The sequence below is a fragment of the Eleutherodactylus coqui genome, chromosome 12 (genome assembly GCF_035609145.1).
Source record: "Eleutherodactylus coqui strain aEleCoq1 chromosome 12, aEleCoq1.hap1, whole genome shotgun sequence".
Taxonomy (NCBI): domain Eukaryota; kingdom Metazoa; phylum Chordata; class Amphibia; order Anura; family Eleutherodactylidae; genus Eleutherodactylus; species Eleutherodactylus coqui.
The window spans coordinates 89,768,508-89,786,262 of NC_089848.1; the positions used below are offsets into that span (position 1 = coordinate 89,768,508).

Below are 17,755 nucleotides of genomic sequence, written 5' to 3' on the forward strand. Positions count from 1 at the left end.
TATGGGACATGCTGGAGAGGCCCCCGACAACAGAGTGGCCAGTAATATATAGTAAGAATACCCTGCCGGATGTCTTCCGACATCGGAGCTGTACAACCTTCAATCACAATGTCTTCAGACGTCAGACAGTGGATTGGAAAGGGTTAATAATGAAAATCTTCAAATGTATTACAATAGATACAGTATGTGAGTGATATATGTACCTAATATAACAATGGTGCTCAATACACAACTGTAGATTTGCTATCCCAATACTGACGGAGGATTATTTGTTTTTCCAGCCAAGACAGAAACCTACCTGCTGACTATATCCAAAACGACAATGAAGTCATCATATTTGAAGTTCGACATATCCGTTCCAAGAAGATATGTCTTGACCTTGAGCTGAACATCCTGGAAAATAACAGTGAAGAACATTTGTTAATGCGATGTAGCAGAGTGGACGTTATTCCGCGGCCCTGCGCCTGGCGTGCGCAATATGTTTGTGTTCCCTTTCTGAAGAAAAGAACATTATTTTGACAATCTGCCTCTTCCTATTGAACAGATTTTGCCAGAATGACGACAATTTCAGACAAAACTATGGGAGAAAGAAGAAAATCACAGCAGTAGGTCGAGGTTTTATTATTCTAGGCATTATGTGCAGTTTAGACTCTTAGATTACATATACAGCATATTATATTACATAAATGTGTTTATTGTAATTTTTGAAGTATTTTGTATTTTTTTTAACCTCTTAAAGAGATATTTCACTTATGAAAAGTTGCTGTCAAATGAATGTTAATCAGAAGTTATTAAAGTTTGCAATGTGGTTCTGCTTTGCGTATTTTGTGTCTGTAGTTCTATAAACCACTACCTTCTCCTGGCACTTTAGAAGTGTTTATTCCAAGGTTGCCCCTGGATACGACCATAGTCATTCCAGTGCTACAGGTCGGGCATGCTCAGTAGGCACTACCAGGGATGGCTTTTTTTTTTCTCTTCAGCTCTCAGGATCGGGTTGCTGACCAATAGCAGGGCAGCGATTATGGGGATATGGACAGGAAGGAAGTTCAGAGTGTGGAATTGTGAGGAATCTAGTTTCAAGCTACATATCAACAGGGATGCGGTGGCCATCTTGAAAAATAGTGATGCGGGGGAACATCAGAAATGGGGAAAGGATAAGAACGTAATGGCTATTCGATTTATACCCATAAACAGGCGTACACAAACATGGAACAAACACCTTTCTAGAGATGAGCGAGTACCAAAATGCTCGGGTGCTCGTTATTCGGGTCGAGCTTTTCGTAATATTCTCTCTCTCTCGCCAGCCAGCTACATACTGCTGTGGACATGCGCATGCTGGCACATCACAGCAGGAAGTGGTAATGCGGGGAGGGGTTGAACATGGCGTGGTACACACTCAGTTAACGAGCACCATCGAGTGTGCTAATACTCGGACGAGCATGTTTGCTCATCTCCACACCTTTCACGTTTGGAATTTTTGAAAATTTGTTTCATAAGCAAAATACCCCTTTAATTTCTAGATTTAAAGTCAATGGGCCTCATTCATGAAAACTGCCTAAAAAGAAAACACCTTGCTGCCCATAGCAACCATAGCTTTCATGTTTCATACTGCTCTAGTAAAATGAAAGCTGTGCTATGATTGGTTGCTATGGGCAGCAAAGAGTTTTTGTTCTAGACTTTTAAATCTAGAAATTAAAGACTGCGTGTAAACAGGCAGTCATTTTTCTTATGAATGACTGCTTGCTTACTGTGAATAGGGGCAGGAAGCCGGAATGATCCCCAGCCCACTCCACCTCCATTCAGTCAGCGATGCTCGTCCCGGTAGAAGCACAGGAATGATTATCGCTGGGACGACTTGTCAGGCATCTGTTGCTGAACAGATCGCACTGTGTAAAAGCACCCTGCGCTAGCCCGGAGAACGGATGCCATGCTAGTCGTTTCAAGTAGATTTGGGACCCCTGGTTTGCCTACCGGCCACATTTATGATATGTTTCAGACACTTTCAGATACTTCTCCTCATAGTAACATAGTATGTTAAGCTGAAAGAAGACAATGTCCATCCAGTTCAGCGCTTTTCAACCCCCCCCCCCCCCCGCCCTTGTTGATCCAGAGGAAGCCATAAAAAACTCAATGAGGCAGAAGCCAATTCAGCCTATTTGGGGAAAAAATCCTTCCTGACTCCATAATGGCAGTCAGAATAATCCCTGGATCAACATTTGAAAGTTTCTACCTGACTCCAAGATCCATCACACAACCCTGCTGGTTATTGAAGGTCTATATCCTGTAATATCATAGCACTCTAGAAAGACATCTAGTCCTCTCTTAAACTCCTTCATGGATTTTGCCATCACCACATCCTCAGACACAGTGTTCCACAGTCTCACTGCTCTTACAGTAAAGAACCCCCTTCTATGTTGGTGATGAAACCTGCTTTCCTCTAGACATAGAGAATGCCTTCTCCTTACTGTTGCAGTCCTGGGTATAAACAGATCAAGGGAGAGATCCTTGTATTGTCCCCTCATGTATTTATACATAGTTATTTGGTCGCCCCTTAGCCGTCTTTTTTCCAGGGTGAATAATCCCAATTTTGATAACCTCTCTGGGTATTCCAGTCCTCCCACTGGATGGAGCTCCGGATCCCTCAGTGCAAATACGCCCGTGTGCATCAGGCCTTAATGTGAAACTTCAGCCTTGCATAATGATGAGTTGCGCAACTTTCACCAAATTCTCACCATTTTCAATATTTCTGCCTGCAGTCAGTAAAGGAAAACATTCCTGATTTACAACCAATTCTGCCCGGATTATGAAATCTCAGATTTATGGTAACAAGCCATGTTCCTGGGGTGAGTGGAGAATGACCAAGATAGGTTTTAAGTCTTTGGATAGAAGCATCAAAGTTTCCATTGACTGGAAGCAAGCAGATATCATACACATCAGTAGAGAAGTAAAGCACAGTGGGGCAGATTTACTAATACTGTCTAATTATTAGACAGTGCAAAACTTAGATTAGACAGTCTTAAATTGCACCAGATTTATTACAGTAGTTCTGCTGAATGATAAATCTCTCAAACATTAAGAATGTCCAGTCTAAGTTTATTCCACCTTTCAGTTGGCTTAGCTAATGACTAAACTTGTGGCATTCTGGAATAGCTTTTGGCGCACAGTGTCGCATTAAGGCCACACACACTTTTTATGACAGCGCACCCCTATGCTGGATACAGCAAAAAAAAAGAATCTAAAACATATATTCCCTGTTTCCCTGAAAATAAGACATACCCTGAGAATAAGACATAGCATGATTTTCCAGAATTTTTGAGGATGCAAAATGATTTTTCAGGCTTTTTGAGGATGCTTGAAATATAAGCCCTACTCCAAAATTAAGCCCTGCTAACAGTTAAAAAAAAGTCAATTTAAATAGTGTCCAGGCAGCTATACATATAAAATAGTTAAACCTTTTTGAACAAAAATTAATATAAGACACGGTCTTATTTTCGGGGAAACACGATAGTAAATGCAGCACAAAACAGTAGAGAATCCCAGTAGTATGATAGGAAGACGGAGAACTTCTCTTTATACAATTAATACGTTTAATTAACGTAAATTGCCTTTAAGGACTTCAAAATTGCTATAAAGTTCTCATCAGAACATCTGTTACCTACAAAAACTTCACGGATAGCACTGACAATCTCAGCAGGAGGGGCTTCCATGGCAGTTGGCCACAATACAGGCATTACCGCCACGATCATCACGTATTTCGGCTGGCCAAAATTCAGTTTGGCAGAAAGTGAAAGCTGTGTGTTCATATGTATAAACCCCATAAAATCCCAGCTGAAGAACATTCGTGCTCCTCAGAAAAATGAACCATGATGAGATTAGGAAAACAAAAATGTAATTCAAGTGCTTATCTGGCTTATGAAACCCAATCTTCAAACCCATTAATTAACTGGAGATCAGAGTAGATACAAAGAGCGTCTCTGGCTTTGGAGGACCCAGCATGTCCATGGACAACATGTGATACTTCATGTCCCCTGTAGTGGCACTGCAGGGAAATCGAATACTTACTGCCAAGTTTTGGGAAAGATTGGAGCTGATCATAAAGGATTTCAAAAATCAGATTTTTTTATTTTGCAGAATTGTGTTTATTTTCCCTCATCTTATTAAAGGGCCACTTTGTGAAAACACATTTTTCCAACCCTGCCTCCCTCACCTGATTGCCTGTCACACACTGGAAATCTACTATGTATATTGCAGTCACTTCCATGCAGTACACCATCCTGTCTGATGCTTATCATACACCATTTTGATGCTGAGATTTCTTCCTGCTCACTTTCACTATGCTCTGCTAACATTCCCATTATGCATCAGCATAGCATCACATGACCAATTGGAGGCAGTACCATCTCAGCCTACTTGGAGGACATTAGCATCTGTATTCTATATTCACATAAATAAACTACATTATTATACAGTCATAAGTATGAGCTGTAAACTCCTTCCTTTTAACTGTGTGACAGGAGCCTCTAATCATCAACAGTAACTGTGATAGCAGTTGCTGTGTGCCCCATGAAGAGCTTGTGTGCTTACAGTCCGTGTAATATCTCACAGGAATTATGCTAACTCAAATACTGACTTGTTGAGAGAACATGAAGCCAAGTAACTCTCAGGTGGTCAGAATGAGATCACATGACTCATCTGAGGAGAAGGACTGCAGGAAGTTTCAGATAGATAGGAATAACTAACCAAGGTAATACTAGCCGACTTATCTAAACTGTGGGAATAACTACATAATGAATGAAAACAAAATTCTACAGAGTGGCTTAAGATCACTTAAGATTTTTTTTTTTACAAAAATTTGTAAATGAGCAATGAAATGGTAAACATGAGCGAAAAGGGAATTACCTGCCATATACGTGTCAATCCGTGTTCCAGTTTCTTTTTGATATAATTTCGATCAAAATTGTTCTCCTCTGTGGCGGACACACTGGTACTATCTGAAAAAGTTAAAAAAATTATAATTTAGGCCTAAATATGAAAGTTACATATTTATGCTCCCAGCCACTGAAATGGCCCAATTCTTTAATGAGTGACAGATGTGTTCTTTTCCTGCAAACAGCATACTGTGGGTTTTTTTTACGCAAAATAAGCGCATGTGAATGAACTCACTGCAAATATGTACAAAAATACGCCTGTGTGAAGAGGCCCTTAAAGGGGTATTAGCATATACATAGGATAAGACATAAATATCTGCTACCGCATTTCCCCGAAAATAAGACCCTGTCATATTAATTTTTGCGCCAAAAGAGCAGTTTTTTTTCTTTTCCGTGGGATGTTTTATTATACATTACCTAGCAGGTTCAGTCCAGGCCCCTCCCGCTGCTCTCTGATCTCTGACGTGCTTCTTGCAGTCCTCGGCCGCCAACAGAAGATCACGTCCTGGTTACAGGATTCATAAATCCTGCCTCCAGGAAGTGATGACTCCGATTGGTTCTTGAGCACTGCTCAGCCAATCAATGCAGTGCTCGATAAAACAATGTGATGGCTATGATTGGTTCATCAAGCACTGTATTGATTGGCTCAGCAATGGTCCAAAAAGCAATCACAGCCATCCCATTGTGGAGGCGGAATTTATGAATTGGCTGTGCACTGATTAGCCCATTTATAAATCCCACTCCCACAATGTGATGGTTGTGATTGGTTCTTCAACCGCTGCTCAGCCGCTCGATGAACCAATCACAGTGATTCATCGAGCGCTGCATTGATTGGCTGACCAGTGTTCAAGAACCAATCAGAGCCATAGCTTACTGGAGTTGGGATTTATGAATCCAGTAACCAGGAAGTGATCTACTGTGGGCGGCCAAGAACTGCGAGAAGCGTGTTGAAGCTCCACAGAACAGTGGGAGGGACCTGGACCGTGCTTACTAGGCAATGCATTCCTTTGTTTTAACGTAATGCAGCTAGTGCTTATCTTTCAAGCCTCCCCAAAAATCTTGAAAAATCAGGGTAGGGCTTATTTTGGGGGTAGGTCTTATTTTGGGGAAACGGGGTAGGTGAGAGCCTCAACGGTGAAAATCCACATGTATCTCCAGAACACTGAACCCTTAGTGTTCACTTGGTGAGGTGCTATATATGACCAGTTAGAGAGAAAACATAGGTATGGTAATATACTGGCATCTGTCACAAAGACAGACCATTTAAACCTGGCACGAAAACTATACTGTAACTGAGATGACCTAGGGTCCATATATGGCGATTAAATAGTCTTAAATAGAACCAAAAATTTGGCTCCTAAATTTTATGACTTCACTGCTTAAACCCCATCACCCGCCCTGCTTTCCTGCTTCTCACGCAAGAGGTTAAACCATCACTTTCGTAACAAATCCCTCAGTTGACATCCAGCCCGTCTGTTCTGGAGTAGGTCATAGTTGGTGGATCTCCACTGATCTGACCCTTCTGACATGCTTGTCATTATCTTCTCCACTTTTAAAAGCTATTATTTCGAAAGTAACTTCCTTGTAAAGTAATGTCCACGAAGAAGTTACAGCCGAATGAATCATTTTCAACTTCTGCCATTATCTGTTTAAACCCATCCTAATTAACATTCTTTCAAAACAAGATGGTAATGTGGGGTGAGCGGAGCGTGTGACCTCTTGTCTCTATCCTACGGTGAATAGACTCCGAGGTGCTATCTGCAAGTCAATGAGGATGTATCAGAACTTACAGGTCCTTCAGACTGGCTTAGCCACGTCCTCGAGTGCCCTTAACGGGAAGCTGTTAATGATAATCCGCTCTGAGAGTGGGTCTCCAGAGATGCTTGCGGGGCCCACATGTGTTGCAGTCCGCTGACTGGGCCAAAAGACCAGATCAGGAAAAAATATGGTCATACAAAGAACCCGTTCAACTGTGTTTTAGAAAAAGATTGAAAGGACACCTGACATGAAGCGGAAAATGAGGCGCAGTCAAGGGTGCCAATGCCTTGCATTCATCCCATGGAAATGCAATTTAGCATCTGGGAAACAATTGCGGCTTTTGAACATTTTTTCTTCATTTTGCCAAATCTGATATCCATTGTTTCCTTTGGGCAATCTGCTTTTGTCAGAACAGTCCCCTGAAAATGAACTGATCATATTGCAGTGACCACCAGTGATCTGCTGTGATCTAAAGAGGAAGCTTTCAGAAAGTGTTGCATTTCCCTGCAGCGCCACCACAGGGGTGATTATGTATTACATGGTGTTCATTGAACTCATTGGGCTCTTTGTGTAATGCATGGATTTGCTGGGTCTCCTGAGTAAGAAACGGTCTCTATAGATGTCCAGAGATATGTATTATGATGTTCTGCAGCCGCTGAGCTCTGCATTATGATATTTATCGGCCCTAGAGAGAAATGTCAAGAAGAAACTTCCTTTTTGTGTCAAATATGGAAAGGGAGCAGAAACTATGTAGCTTGTTGCTATAAAACAGCTAGAAAGCTTCAGGATTTTCTGTCCTGATGCCATAAAAGAATAATCTTCAGCTTTGGGAGAGCTGTAATTATATTTAGTGACTACCGCCGGCACAGGAAACTGAAAATCAATCTTTGGATAAAATAAAAACGTTTTTCATCGGCTTCCCAAACGAGTTGCCATCCATGTTTAATAGCCTGAAAGGAGGCGTGCAGATTACTTGGCATCAGGCGGGCACACGCTGCCATCCTGAGAATACAGAACAGCGGAGTGTGCAGAATATGCCAAGTCTATTCATTCAGAATTTTTTTAAATATTCCTCTTGTATATATTTGCAAATTTAAGAACATGATTGATAAAAATGAAATAGGCTAGAGAGAGAGTTCAGTTAAAGGTACATACACTGAATGGCCGCATGATTAGAGACACTGGCCCTTTCAGAATTGGGGTTTGCCGGTATAGACATTAGGCACGTGGCTCCTATCAAAGTATAAAATCAAGATACAAGTTTTCCGTGGATCAGTTTCGGGATGAATCCACATTGGAATGTGGAAATCTAGCGATATGAGAAGGCTTGGTCATCGGGACTAGACTAGCCGGGCCAAGATTTCATACACTGCCAACCTTGGGGGTGTTCTCGCGTCACGGTGTGGAGAGTATACAGAGAATGGTGTGATCAAGGAAAACATCCAGCAGAAGGGGATCCTGTGAACCAAAATATCTAGTCAAAAAGGGGTCAGAGAAGTGTTGTGACAAACAGGCAGTGCGGTCATGCAAACTGTAGGTGAATACGATGCTGGGGCTCCAACATGTCCGAATACACTACTCGTCGTTCCTTAGCACAGATGGGAGATAACAGCAGATGGACAGTTCCAGCACCACTGCTGCCCAAAAGAATCAGAAAGGCGAGACTCTGGTGGGCAAAAAAGCACAAAAATTGGATCACTTTGGCATTACACACTGAACCTCGCCTGGTCAGATGAATCCAGGTTTCTGTTGCACCGTGTTGATGGTATATCAGAATTTGGCAAAAGCAGCATGAATCGATGAACCCTTCCTGTCAGATATCAAGAGTTCTGGTTGGATGAAGTGAAATAATGGTGTGGGGAGAAGTTTTCTTACATACCCTGGGTCCTCCGATACCCGTGGATAGATACTACGACAAATTGTTGGTCGTTCTGAAGATAACAGGAGGTCCAAGACACTACTAGATGGGCGTCCCTACTAAGTGGCCATTCAGTGTATTATTTCAATACAAAGATGGGATAAGTAGCTGCCAGAAACACATACTGCTGCTTATCTCCTGGGGAAAACCAAGAATCAGACTGGTTAGAATCTAAACCAACTACGGTAATCCTTTATGCCCCAGATGTGCATCCCTTTCTGTGAAGGACTACACGAGAACGTGTATAACATTGATTTTAATGGGTATTTGCCAGCCATGTTGCAACTTCCAGCAGTTAGGTCCCTGGCCATGAACTTTTTCATCAACGGAGCTGCTTTAGCCAACAGGTCAGTCCCTTTAAATCGAGTTGTCTACTGGTTCAGTTCCTTACCAGACGCTGCTTGGGGTTCCTCATGATCAAATTTTTCATGCCATTCCATTGTACGAAAGTAACTCAACATAACTTCCCAGAGTGCTTTGCAGAGGTCCGTTAGGCATGGAATATAGCTGTCTGATGTTATATGCTGCAAAACATACAAAGTAAAGCATTATTCTCCATCTTACTTGGCAACCGCCACTGACCGTGGCATATGTAGAAGACAAACGAAAGACTTGGGTAGAAGTAACTCAACAGATGTGTCATAGAACCAAGAAGCAGCTAAAAGCCTGAGAGAATGCAACTCATACAAGTACTTTAATTATAATTATCAACCATTGTGTGGTCAAATGTACCTAACTAAATCCACAAGAATATGCAGCTCACCTACGGGGAGTGTCCCTTACCTTAGGAGCTCTCATATACTGGAAACAGAATGCAATGTGTTACTATTCACTGACTGCAACCAGAGACATTGAAAATGATGAGATATAGCAAAAGTCAATAGGAAGTTGCAGAACTTCTGTGTTGTGTCCATTCTGTGAAAGTCACTGGCCCAGAACTATCAAACTTGTTCCATCCTGTCTAGCTAACTAGCTACCCACAATGCATCACTTTGCACTTTATATCTGTCTTGGATGAGATACTGACAATAGATTTATGCAGCTTTATTGAATTCCAATAGGTGGCCCTAGAGAGGCAGTTTCCCTTCTTCCTACAGGGAGAGCTAATTTGCATACCCTTTTTCCCAGGGAGCAATGCATGGTCTGTAAGACTATCTATGCAAACTTGGTATTCTCTACAAGGAGAAACAGCACTCCCTATACCCAAAGTTTTACCTAATCACTCAAATTTTCTTGCTTTGACACCAATGAACCTGTTAGTTGCACCCATAAATAAATAAAAAATAAAAAGCAAAATAAGCCCTCACGCAACTATATTGATGGAAAAATTCAAAAGTTATTGCGCAGAAAATGGAGACAAAATAATTTTAAAAAACTTAATTTAGAAATAATATAAAATACAAGTAGTGCAGCAAAAAAAAAAAAAAAAAAAAAAAGAAGGTGTTTGGTATCGTAGTAATCGTACTGACCCGTAAAATAAAGGTATCATGTCATTTTTGTTGCAGCCTGTGCACCGTAAAAACAAGACGCACCGAAAAATGGCGGAATGTCGTTTTTGTTTTTCATTTCTTGCCACTTGTAATTTTTCAAGAGTTTTTCAGTACATTATATGGTACTTTAAATAGCACTATTGAAAAATACAACTCGTCCTGCAAAAAACAAGCCCTCATACAGCGACGTTGATGGATAAATAAATAAATACGATATTCTAAAAGGGAGGAGGAAAAAAAGAAACGCTCCGTCACTAAGGGGTTACCGACAAGTCTTCCAGAATAGGTTATTGTGACTTTTTCATTTGATGACCAGGAATCAAAATTGAGATTGATCGATGTGTTTATTCTTTATCTCCCCCTCCCCCCATCCATTACCCTCCAGGAAGGATTCAAGGACAGAAAGCATTTTTCATCTATTTCTGGACGAGCAATAAGGACAAATATTAACATTTAAATGATATTATACAACAAAAAAAGTTTTATTAATCATCTTCCTGGCAAATAATGCGACATATATTTTCATCCACTTTAGACTATAGATGGGAGCGATGCAAACAACATAAAAATGATGTACAAGGCCTTAGTCAGACGGGCGTTTTTTCGCGCGATTTGCGGATCGCATGACGGATGCGCATGCGCAAATCGCGTGACCGGGGGCGAAAAATCGCGGGAAAAATCTGCGCCTAGAGGCGTTAATCGTTGCAGCAAAACGCCCGTCTGACGGGAGTAAAATCGCCGTGCGCATCAAACTTAGACTGGTTGGCGAAAAAAACGCAGCTAGCTGCAGTAAATGATTTTGGTGCGCACATAAAACGCAGAACGCAGATAGGCGCGATCTGCGAATCGTCGTGTCCTATAATTTATCGCATATCCGCATAAAAAGCGGACATGTGACCGATACCATAGCGAACCATTGGTTCTATATATGCGCGAATCGCATGTGCATGCGCAAATCGCGCGATAAAAAGCCCGTCCGACTAAGGCCTAAGAGTGATGGAAACAATATAACACATCAATATAAAGTAATTAAACCGTGCAAGCCGATGAAATATTAATTATATAAATATATAGATATATACACATACATACATATAAAATTCACCATCTCAGGGGTATACCCACTACATAAGCTCCCCTGATATGTTTTGCCGTACGCCGGCGTCATCAGAGGGTAGGGTACAGTATAAAAAATGACCGCTTCGCATAAACTTTATTAACCTCTGTACTTCTATGTGACGCTGATAAAGGTGTGGAGTGGGTGTCGTTCCTATTGGCTGCATTAATTATCTATAAAGGTGTAATTTGTGGCGGTTTTATACTAGTGCCCGCCAGGGGTAGCCTACACTATATTCATGAAAGAGGTAAAAGGCACTTATAAGGCTGGGTTCACACAGGGCTGATTTGCCGCGGTTTTGCCGCAGTTTTTCCGTTGAGGTTTTGCCGCAGAAAAACTGCTTCTGCGGCAAAACCGCTTCAAAGGTTAATTTGGGCTTGTGGATTTTGCTGCGGATTTTCGTGCGGAAAAATCTGCAAGAGTTTTTTTCCGCAGCACTTTTTTACTTTTTGCTGCGTATTTGCCGCGGATTTGGCTGCGTCCATAGAGGTTTATGGACAAAAAAGCGCTGCGGAAAAGACAGAAGAATGGACATGCTGCATCTTTTAAAACCGCGCCGCAGTTGCATTTCCGCACTGCGGCTGTGCGGAAAAATCCGCATTGTGAGAACAGCTTTTTGGCAAATCTCATTTGTGCTGCATTGCACTGCAAACGCAGCCGTTTTGCCGCAGTGCGGATATGCAACGGCAATCCGCAGCAAAACGGCTGCAAATCCGCCCTGTGTGAACCCAGGCTAAATGTGAATATTTAAAAGCGCCAGAAAAGCTAGTGGATGCACCAGAAATCTTTGAAATGCGCCAAATTTTGACGAAGTGTACGAAAGAGATGCATGCATGACAGGAAACAGTCAATATAGGAGGGATCGAAAGCTGAGATACGCCAAAATTGATACGCTGAAATTCAGGCCGATGCACCAAAATGGAAATTTGTTAGACTTTGTCCAAAATTAACCTCATAATGAGCCGTTATTCTGGCACAAATTACACCACAAATTTGGCTTCATAAATAAGTCTTTTGGCCGGTGGCAGACGGACGGATATGCATTGCGGAATTCGCAGTTGGCGTCCGCACCGAGGATCCACAGCAAATACCGTTCAGAACATGCTATGCAAAATTGCTTTTCCGTACACACTTGCAGAAACGAATTGCGATTTCTGTGAGTGGAGGAAAAAATGGTAGATTGTTCTATTTTTCTGTGGACAGCTTCTATTGAAGTCAATGGAAGCCGTCCGACTGGAGGCCCATCCGCAATTAACATTGCGGATAGATCGCGGTTACCCGCGTCATCGCCTAGCGACGGCGTGGGAAAACCACGATTTAAAAAAAAAAAATTTAAAATAAAAATTTCTACTGCTCATGACTAACGGCGAGCGCCCGTGGTCATCTGCAATACAGAATTAAACAGGCATGCAGAATCCGACCCATTCGTGTGCTTCCAGCTTTATTGGTGCGATAACTTAGAGTCGTCCAGATTGGACAGCGTTGGCCGATACTGTTTGAGACATACAGATGAGTGTGTCAGATGGAAGTAACTCTGACGAGTGTAAAATAGTATGTTAGGCTGAATGAAGAAAGTGTCCCTCTACTTCAGCCTGTTTCCTCCCCCCTGTTGATCCAGAGATAGGCAAAAAAAACTTTGATGAAACAGATGCTAATTTAGCCCATTTGGGGGGGAAAAATTCCTTCCCGACTCCATAATGGCAGTCAGAATAATCCCTGGATCAACATTTGAATTTCCTACCTAACTCCAAGCCCCGGATCAACAACCCCACTGGTCACCTAATGTCTATATCCTGCAATATCATAGCGCTCCAGAAAGACACGGCGCGGGACAACCCCTTTAAACTCCGTTATCAATTTTGCCATTACCACGTCCTCAGGCAGAGAGTTCTACAGTCTCACTGCTCTTACAGTAAAGAACCCCCTTCTATGTTGGTGATGAAACCTGCTTTCTTCTAGACGTAGAGGATGCCCTCTTGTTACCATCGCAGTACAGGGTATAAACAGATCATGGGAGAGATCCTTGTATCGTCCCCTCATGTATTTATACATAGTTATTTGATCGCCCCTAAGCAGTCTTTTTTCAGGGATGAATAATCCCAATTTGGATAGCCTCTCTGGGTATTCCAGTCCTCCCATTCCGTTTATTAGTTTAGTTGCCCTTCTTTGAACCCCCTCCAGCACTGTAACATCTTTCCTGAGCACCGATGACCAGAACTGTGCGCAGTATTCCATGTGAGGCCTGACAAGTGCCTTATATAGTGGGAGGATAATGTTCTCGTCCCTCGCCCCTATACCTCTTTTAATGCACCCCAAGACTTTATTAGCTTTTGCAGCAGCTGACTGGCATTGGTTACTCCAGTTTAGTCTACAATCCACTAGTACTCCCAGGTCTTTTTCCATATCACTTTTCCCTAGCAGTACCCCATTTAGTGTATATTGGTGACATCCGTTTCTCCTGTCCATGTGCAGAACCTTACATTTATCAACATTGAACTTCATTTGCCATTTTTCTACCCAAACTCACAGCTTATGTAGGTCCATTTTCATCCATGCCTTGTCCTCCATTGTATTGATTATATTGTATAATTTTGTGTCATCTGCAAATATTGATATTTTACTGTGAAGTCCCTCTATCAGGTCACTGATAAATATATATAACAGAATGAGGCCTAATACTGAGCCCTGTGTCCCCCCACTAGCAACGGTGGCCCAATCAGAGTACGAACCATTTATTACCACCCTCTGCTTGCTATCTCTGAGCCAGTTATTTACCAAGATACACACGTTTTCGCCCAATCCAAGCTGTCTCATTTTATATATCAACCTATTATGCGGCACGGTGTTAAATGCTTTAGAAATTCCAGATATACCAGATCAATAGACTCTCCCGGGTCCAGCCTAGAATTTACATCATTGTAGAAGCTGATCAAATTGGTCTGACATGATCGACCCCTCATGAACCCATGCTGATGAGGAGTTATACCGTTGTTTTCCTTGAGTTCTTCTAGGATGGTGTCTCTCAGAAACCCCTTGAATATTTTTTCAGTTATTGCAGTCAGACTTCCTGGCCTGTAGTTACCAGGTTCCCTTCTGGACCCCTTTTTGTATATTGGAACCACATTGGCAATACGCCAATCCAGAGGTATAACTCTGGTCTCAATAGAGTCCCTAAATCTAAGAAATAACGGTCTATTATGTCACTTAGTTCCCTAAGAACCCTTGGGTGTATACCATCTGGACTCGGCGATTTGTCGATTTTAATCTTTTTTAACTGACTATACACTTCCTCCTGAGTTAGGCAGGTGATATTTAGCCGGGGGTTCAATTTATCTTCTTGCATCTTGTGTGACATTTCTTTTTCCTTCATGAACACACTTGAGAAAAAACTATTTAATAGATTTGCCTTCCCCCTATTATCTTCTATGGTTTCTCCTGCATTATTTGTTAAAGGGACACTACTTTCAGTGCACATCCTTTTACCGTTTAGATAATTAAAAAAAAATTGTTAAGGGTTATTTTTGCTGTCCTTGGCAATCAGTCTCTCTGTCTCCTCCTTGGCAGTTTTGATGTTTTCCTTACATATTTTGTTTTTTCCCCTGTATGATTTTAGCGTTTCTTCGCTGCCTTCTTGTTTTAATAATTTAAACGCTTTTTTTCATGCTTATTGCCCCCCTTACAGTCTTGTCGAGCCGCATTGGTTTCCTTCTACTTGTAGTTCTTTTATTTTTGAAGGGAATGAACCTCTCACATGAGGTAATTAAGATGTTTTTAAATTCTCCCATTTGTCGCTTGTACTGTAATTTTTGAGGATGTTGTCCCAATTAACATTGCCGAGAGTAATTCTGAGCTGATCAAATTTTGCTTTACTAAAGTTTAGTTTTTTTGTCGCTCCCTGATAAGGCTTCCTATTGAATGAGTGTGTCGGAGGGCAGCACAGATGAGTGCATTAGAGGCAACACAGCTGGGTGCCTCGGAGGGGGCTAGCACTAACAGCTGAGTCCAGGAGGGAGCAGCATTGATGTGTCGAGAGAGCTATAGTTCCAAGTAGTAAACACTTGTGTGCTGACTAAGGAAGAGTTCCGAGGTGTGTGTTGACAGGCAGCAGCAATGAGTTCTTCATGGACATATTCAGGATTGCTGCATCTATCACATTCAAAGGGACACATGGGCGAAAAAATATTTTTACATGCCTGCTCTCGTCACCTTATTGCCTGTCACCCCCTGAAGGTCTTCTCTATATGTTGCAGTCACTTCCATGCAATGCAGCTTCCTTTCTGATACTTATCAGGCACTATCTTGATGTTGTTTTCACATCAGTCCCAAGATGCATTGGTATATTATTACATTATCAAATGACCATCTCTGCAACACTGCCTTTACCTTCTGTTTTCACCTAAATAAGCTACAGACCATAGATATACAGTTAAGAGCACGAGCTGTGATCTCCTCTATTATAACAGTGTGACAGGAGCTGTGTGATCGTCATCGATAACTGTGGCAGGAGTGTCTGCGTCCCCCAGTTTCTGTGGTAGATCCATGTAACAGCATAACACAGACTGCGAAACTGACCAGAAAATGAACACATAACCCCAAGTAGATCTGAGCTGGTCAGAATTGAGATCACATGACCATCTGAGGAGAAAGTGGCCAAGAGTTTAAGACAGAAAGAGACAACTAACCAAGAAAATACTAGTTCACTAATATATACTGGGTAATAGCTAGATAATGAATGATAAAAATATTCATCGAGGTGGCCCTTTAAAATGGTGCTAAATCCCGACATATGGAACCAAAAAAAATAGCTGCTGTAAGTATCTTCTAATGGGCAGTTTATCAGTGTTGAGCTGGCCATCTAGACCTCGCTGCTATATACTAAGCAGATGTGACACTTGTGAGATAAATAAATCCAGTACGGTGGCGACGATGTAGAAAATATTTAAATCCTGCAAAATGTATTCAGCGGCTTTAAAATTTATGACACATGAAAAAGAAGAAAGTTTTAATGATTAATGTGGTGCTCATGGGCAAGAACTGCCGCTCGTCCACCATCCCGTCATACCAACAAAATGACCCAAAAGTATTTAGCAGCGTGCACACAATTTACTAATGAATCCGTCAAGGTGCCCCGGGTCTCACAAGTCAGCAGACCTCCAAAAGACAAATGACTCCACTGTAAATTCAGAGCAGATAATGCTGGAGCATTATAACGCAGCTTCCTTGAAATGCACTCTCTAAGGAGCCACACGGAATAATAAGAAGACAGAGACGTTCCTGTGACAACGATGTGCGGAGGTTATTTTCCAGTTTCAAGAAGAAACGAACAGAAGAGACGAGACTCCTACGTATTCCCAATGTGTGTGTGTTTGTGGGGGGGATAAGGTTGGAGCGTTACCTCAGTGGAACAGACTGCATTCTTTATAAAGTTGCAAGATGTTTTATATTGCCAAGGTGAGATAATGAGGCAGAGAGAGAGTGACCGTGAATAAAAAAGGCTGAGGGAGTAAAAAAAACAAGGGGAGAGAAAGAGGAAAAAGAGAGCGAGGGGCGAGAGAGGAGAAAGATAGGAAAAAGAGAGCGAGGGTCGGGAGGAGAGGGAAAAGAGCGAGGGTCGGGAGGAGAGGGAAAAGAGAGCGAGGGTCGGGAGGAGAGGGAAAAGAGAGCGAGGGTCGGGAGGAGAGGGAAAAGAGAGCGAGTGTCGGGGGGAGAGGGAAAAGAGAGCGAGTGTCGGGGGGAGAGGGAAAAGAGAGCGAGGGTCCGGGGGAGAGGGAAAAGAGAGCGAGGGTCGGGGGGAGAGGGAAAAGAGAGCGAGGGTCGGGGGGAGAGGGAAAAGAGAGCGAGGGTCGGGGGGAGAGGGAAAAGAGAGCGAGGGTCGGGGGGAGAGGGAAAAGAGAGCGAGGGCCGGGGGGAGAGGGAAAAGAGAGCGAGGGCCGGGGGGAGAGGGAAAAGAGAGCGAGGGTCGGGGGGAGAGGGAAAAGAGAGCGAGGGTCGGGGGGAGAGGGAAAAGAGAGCGAGGGTCGGGGGGAGAGGGAAAAGAGAGCGAGGGTCGGGGGGAGAGGGAAAAGAGAGCGAGGGTCGGTGGGAGAGGGAAAAGAGAGCGAGGGTCGGTGGGAGAGGGAAAAGAGAGCGAGGGTCGGTGGGAGAGGGAAAAGAGAGCGAGGGTCGGGAGGAGAGGGAAAAGAGAGCGAGGGTCGGGAGGAGAGGGAAAAGAGAGCGAGGGTCGGGAGGAGAGGGAAAAGAGAGCGAGGGTCGGGAAGAGAGGGAAAAGAGAGCGAGGGTTGGGAGGAGAGGGAAAAGAGAGCGAGGGTCGGGAGGAGAGGGAAAAGAGATTGACAGGGGGAAAGCGAAGAGAGGAAGAGGAGAGAAAGCAAGTAAGAAAGAAAGAAGAGAGGGCAAAAGCAAGGGGGGAAGAAGAGAGGGCAAAAGCGAGGGGGGAAGAAGAGAGGGCAAATGCGAGGGGGGAAGAAGAGAGGGCAAAAGCGAGGGGGGAAGAAGAGAGGGCAAAAGGGAGGGGGGAAGAAGAGAGGGCAAAAGCGAGGGGGGA

General features: G+C 42.9%; 1 protein-coding gene across 2 annotated transcripts in view; it reads right to left on the minus strand.

Annotated features, from left to right (window-relative positions):
* Positions 1-17,755, minus strand: part of VPS50 (VPS50 subunit of EARP/GARPII complex) — a 185,871-nt gene that overhangs the window by 45,663 nt on the left and 122,453 nt on the right. For both annotated transcript variants that reach the window (XM_066585550.1, XM_066585549.1), the window contains exons 13-15: positions 8,996-9,128; positions 4,900-4,991; positions 299-393 (exon numbers count right to left, since the gene is read on the minus strand). In XM_066585550.1, the coding sequence (XP_066441647.1) occupies positions 299-393; positions 4,900-4,991; positions 8,996-9,128 (320 nt within the window). The remainder of the gene's footprint in view (positions 1-298; positions 394-4,899; positions 4,992-8,995; positions 9,129-17,755) is intronic.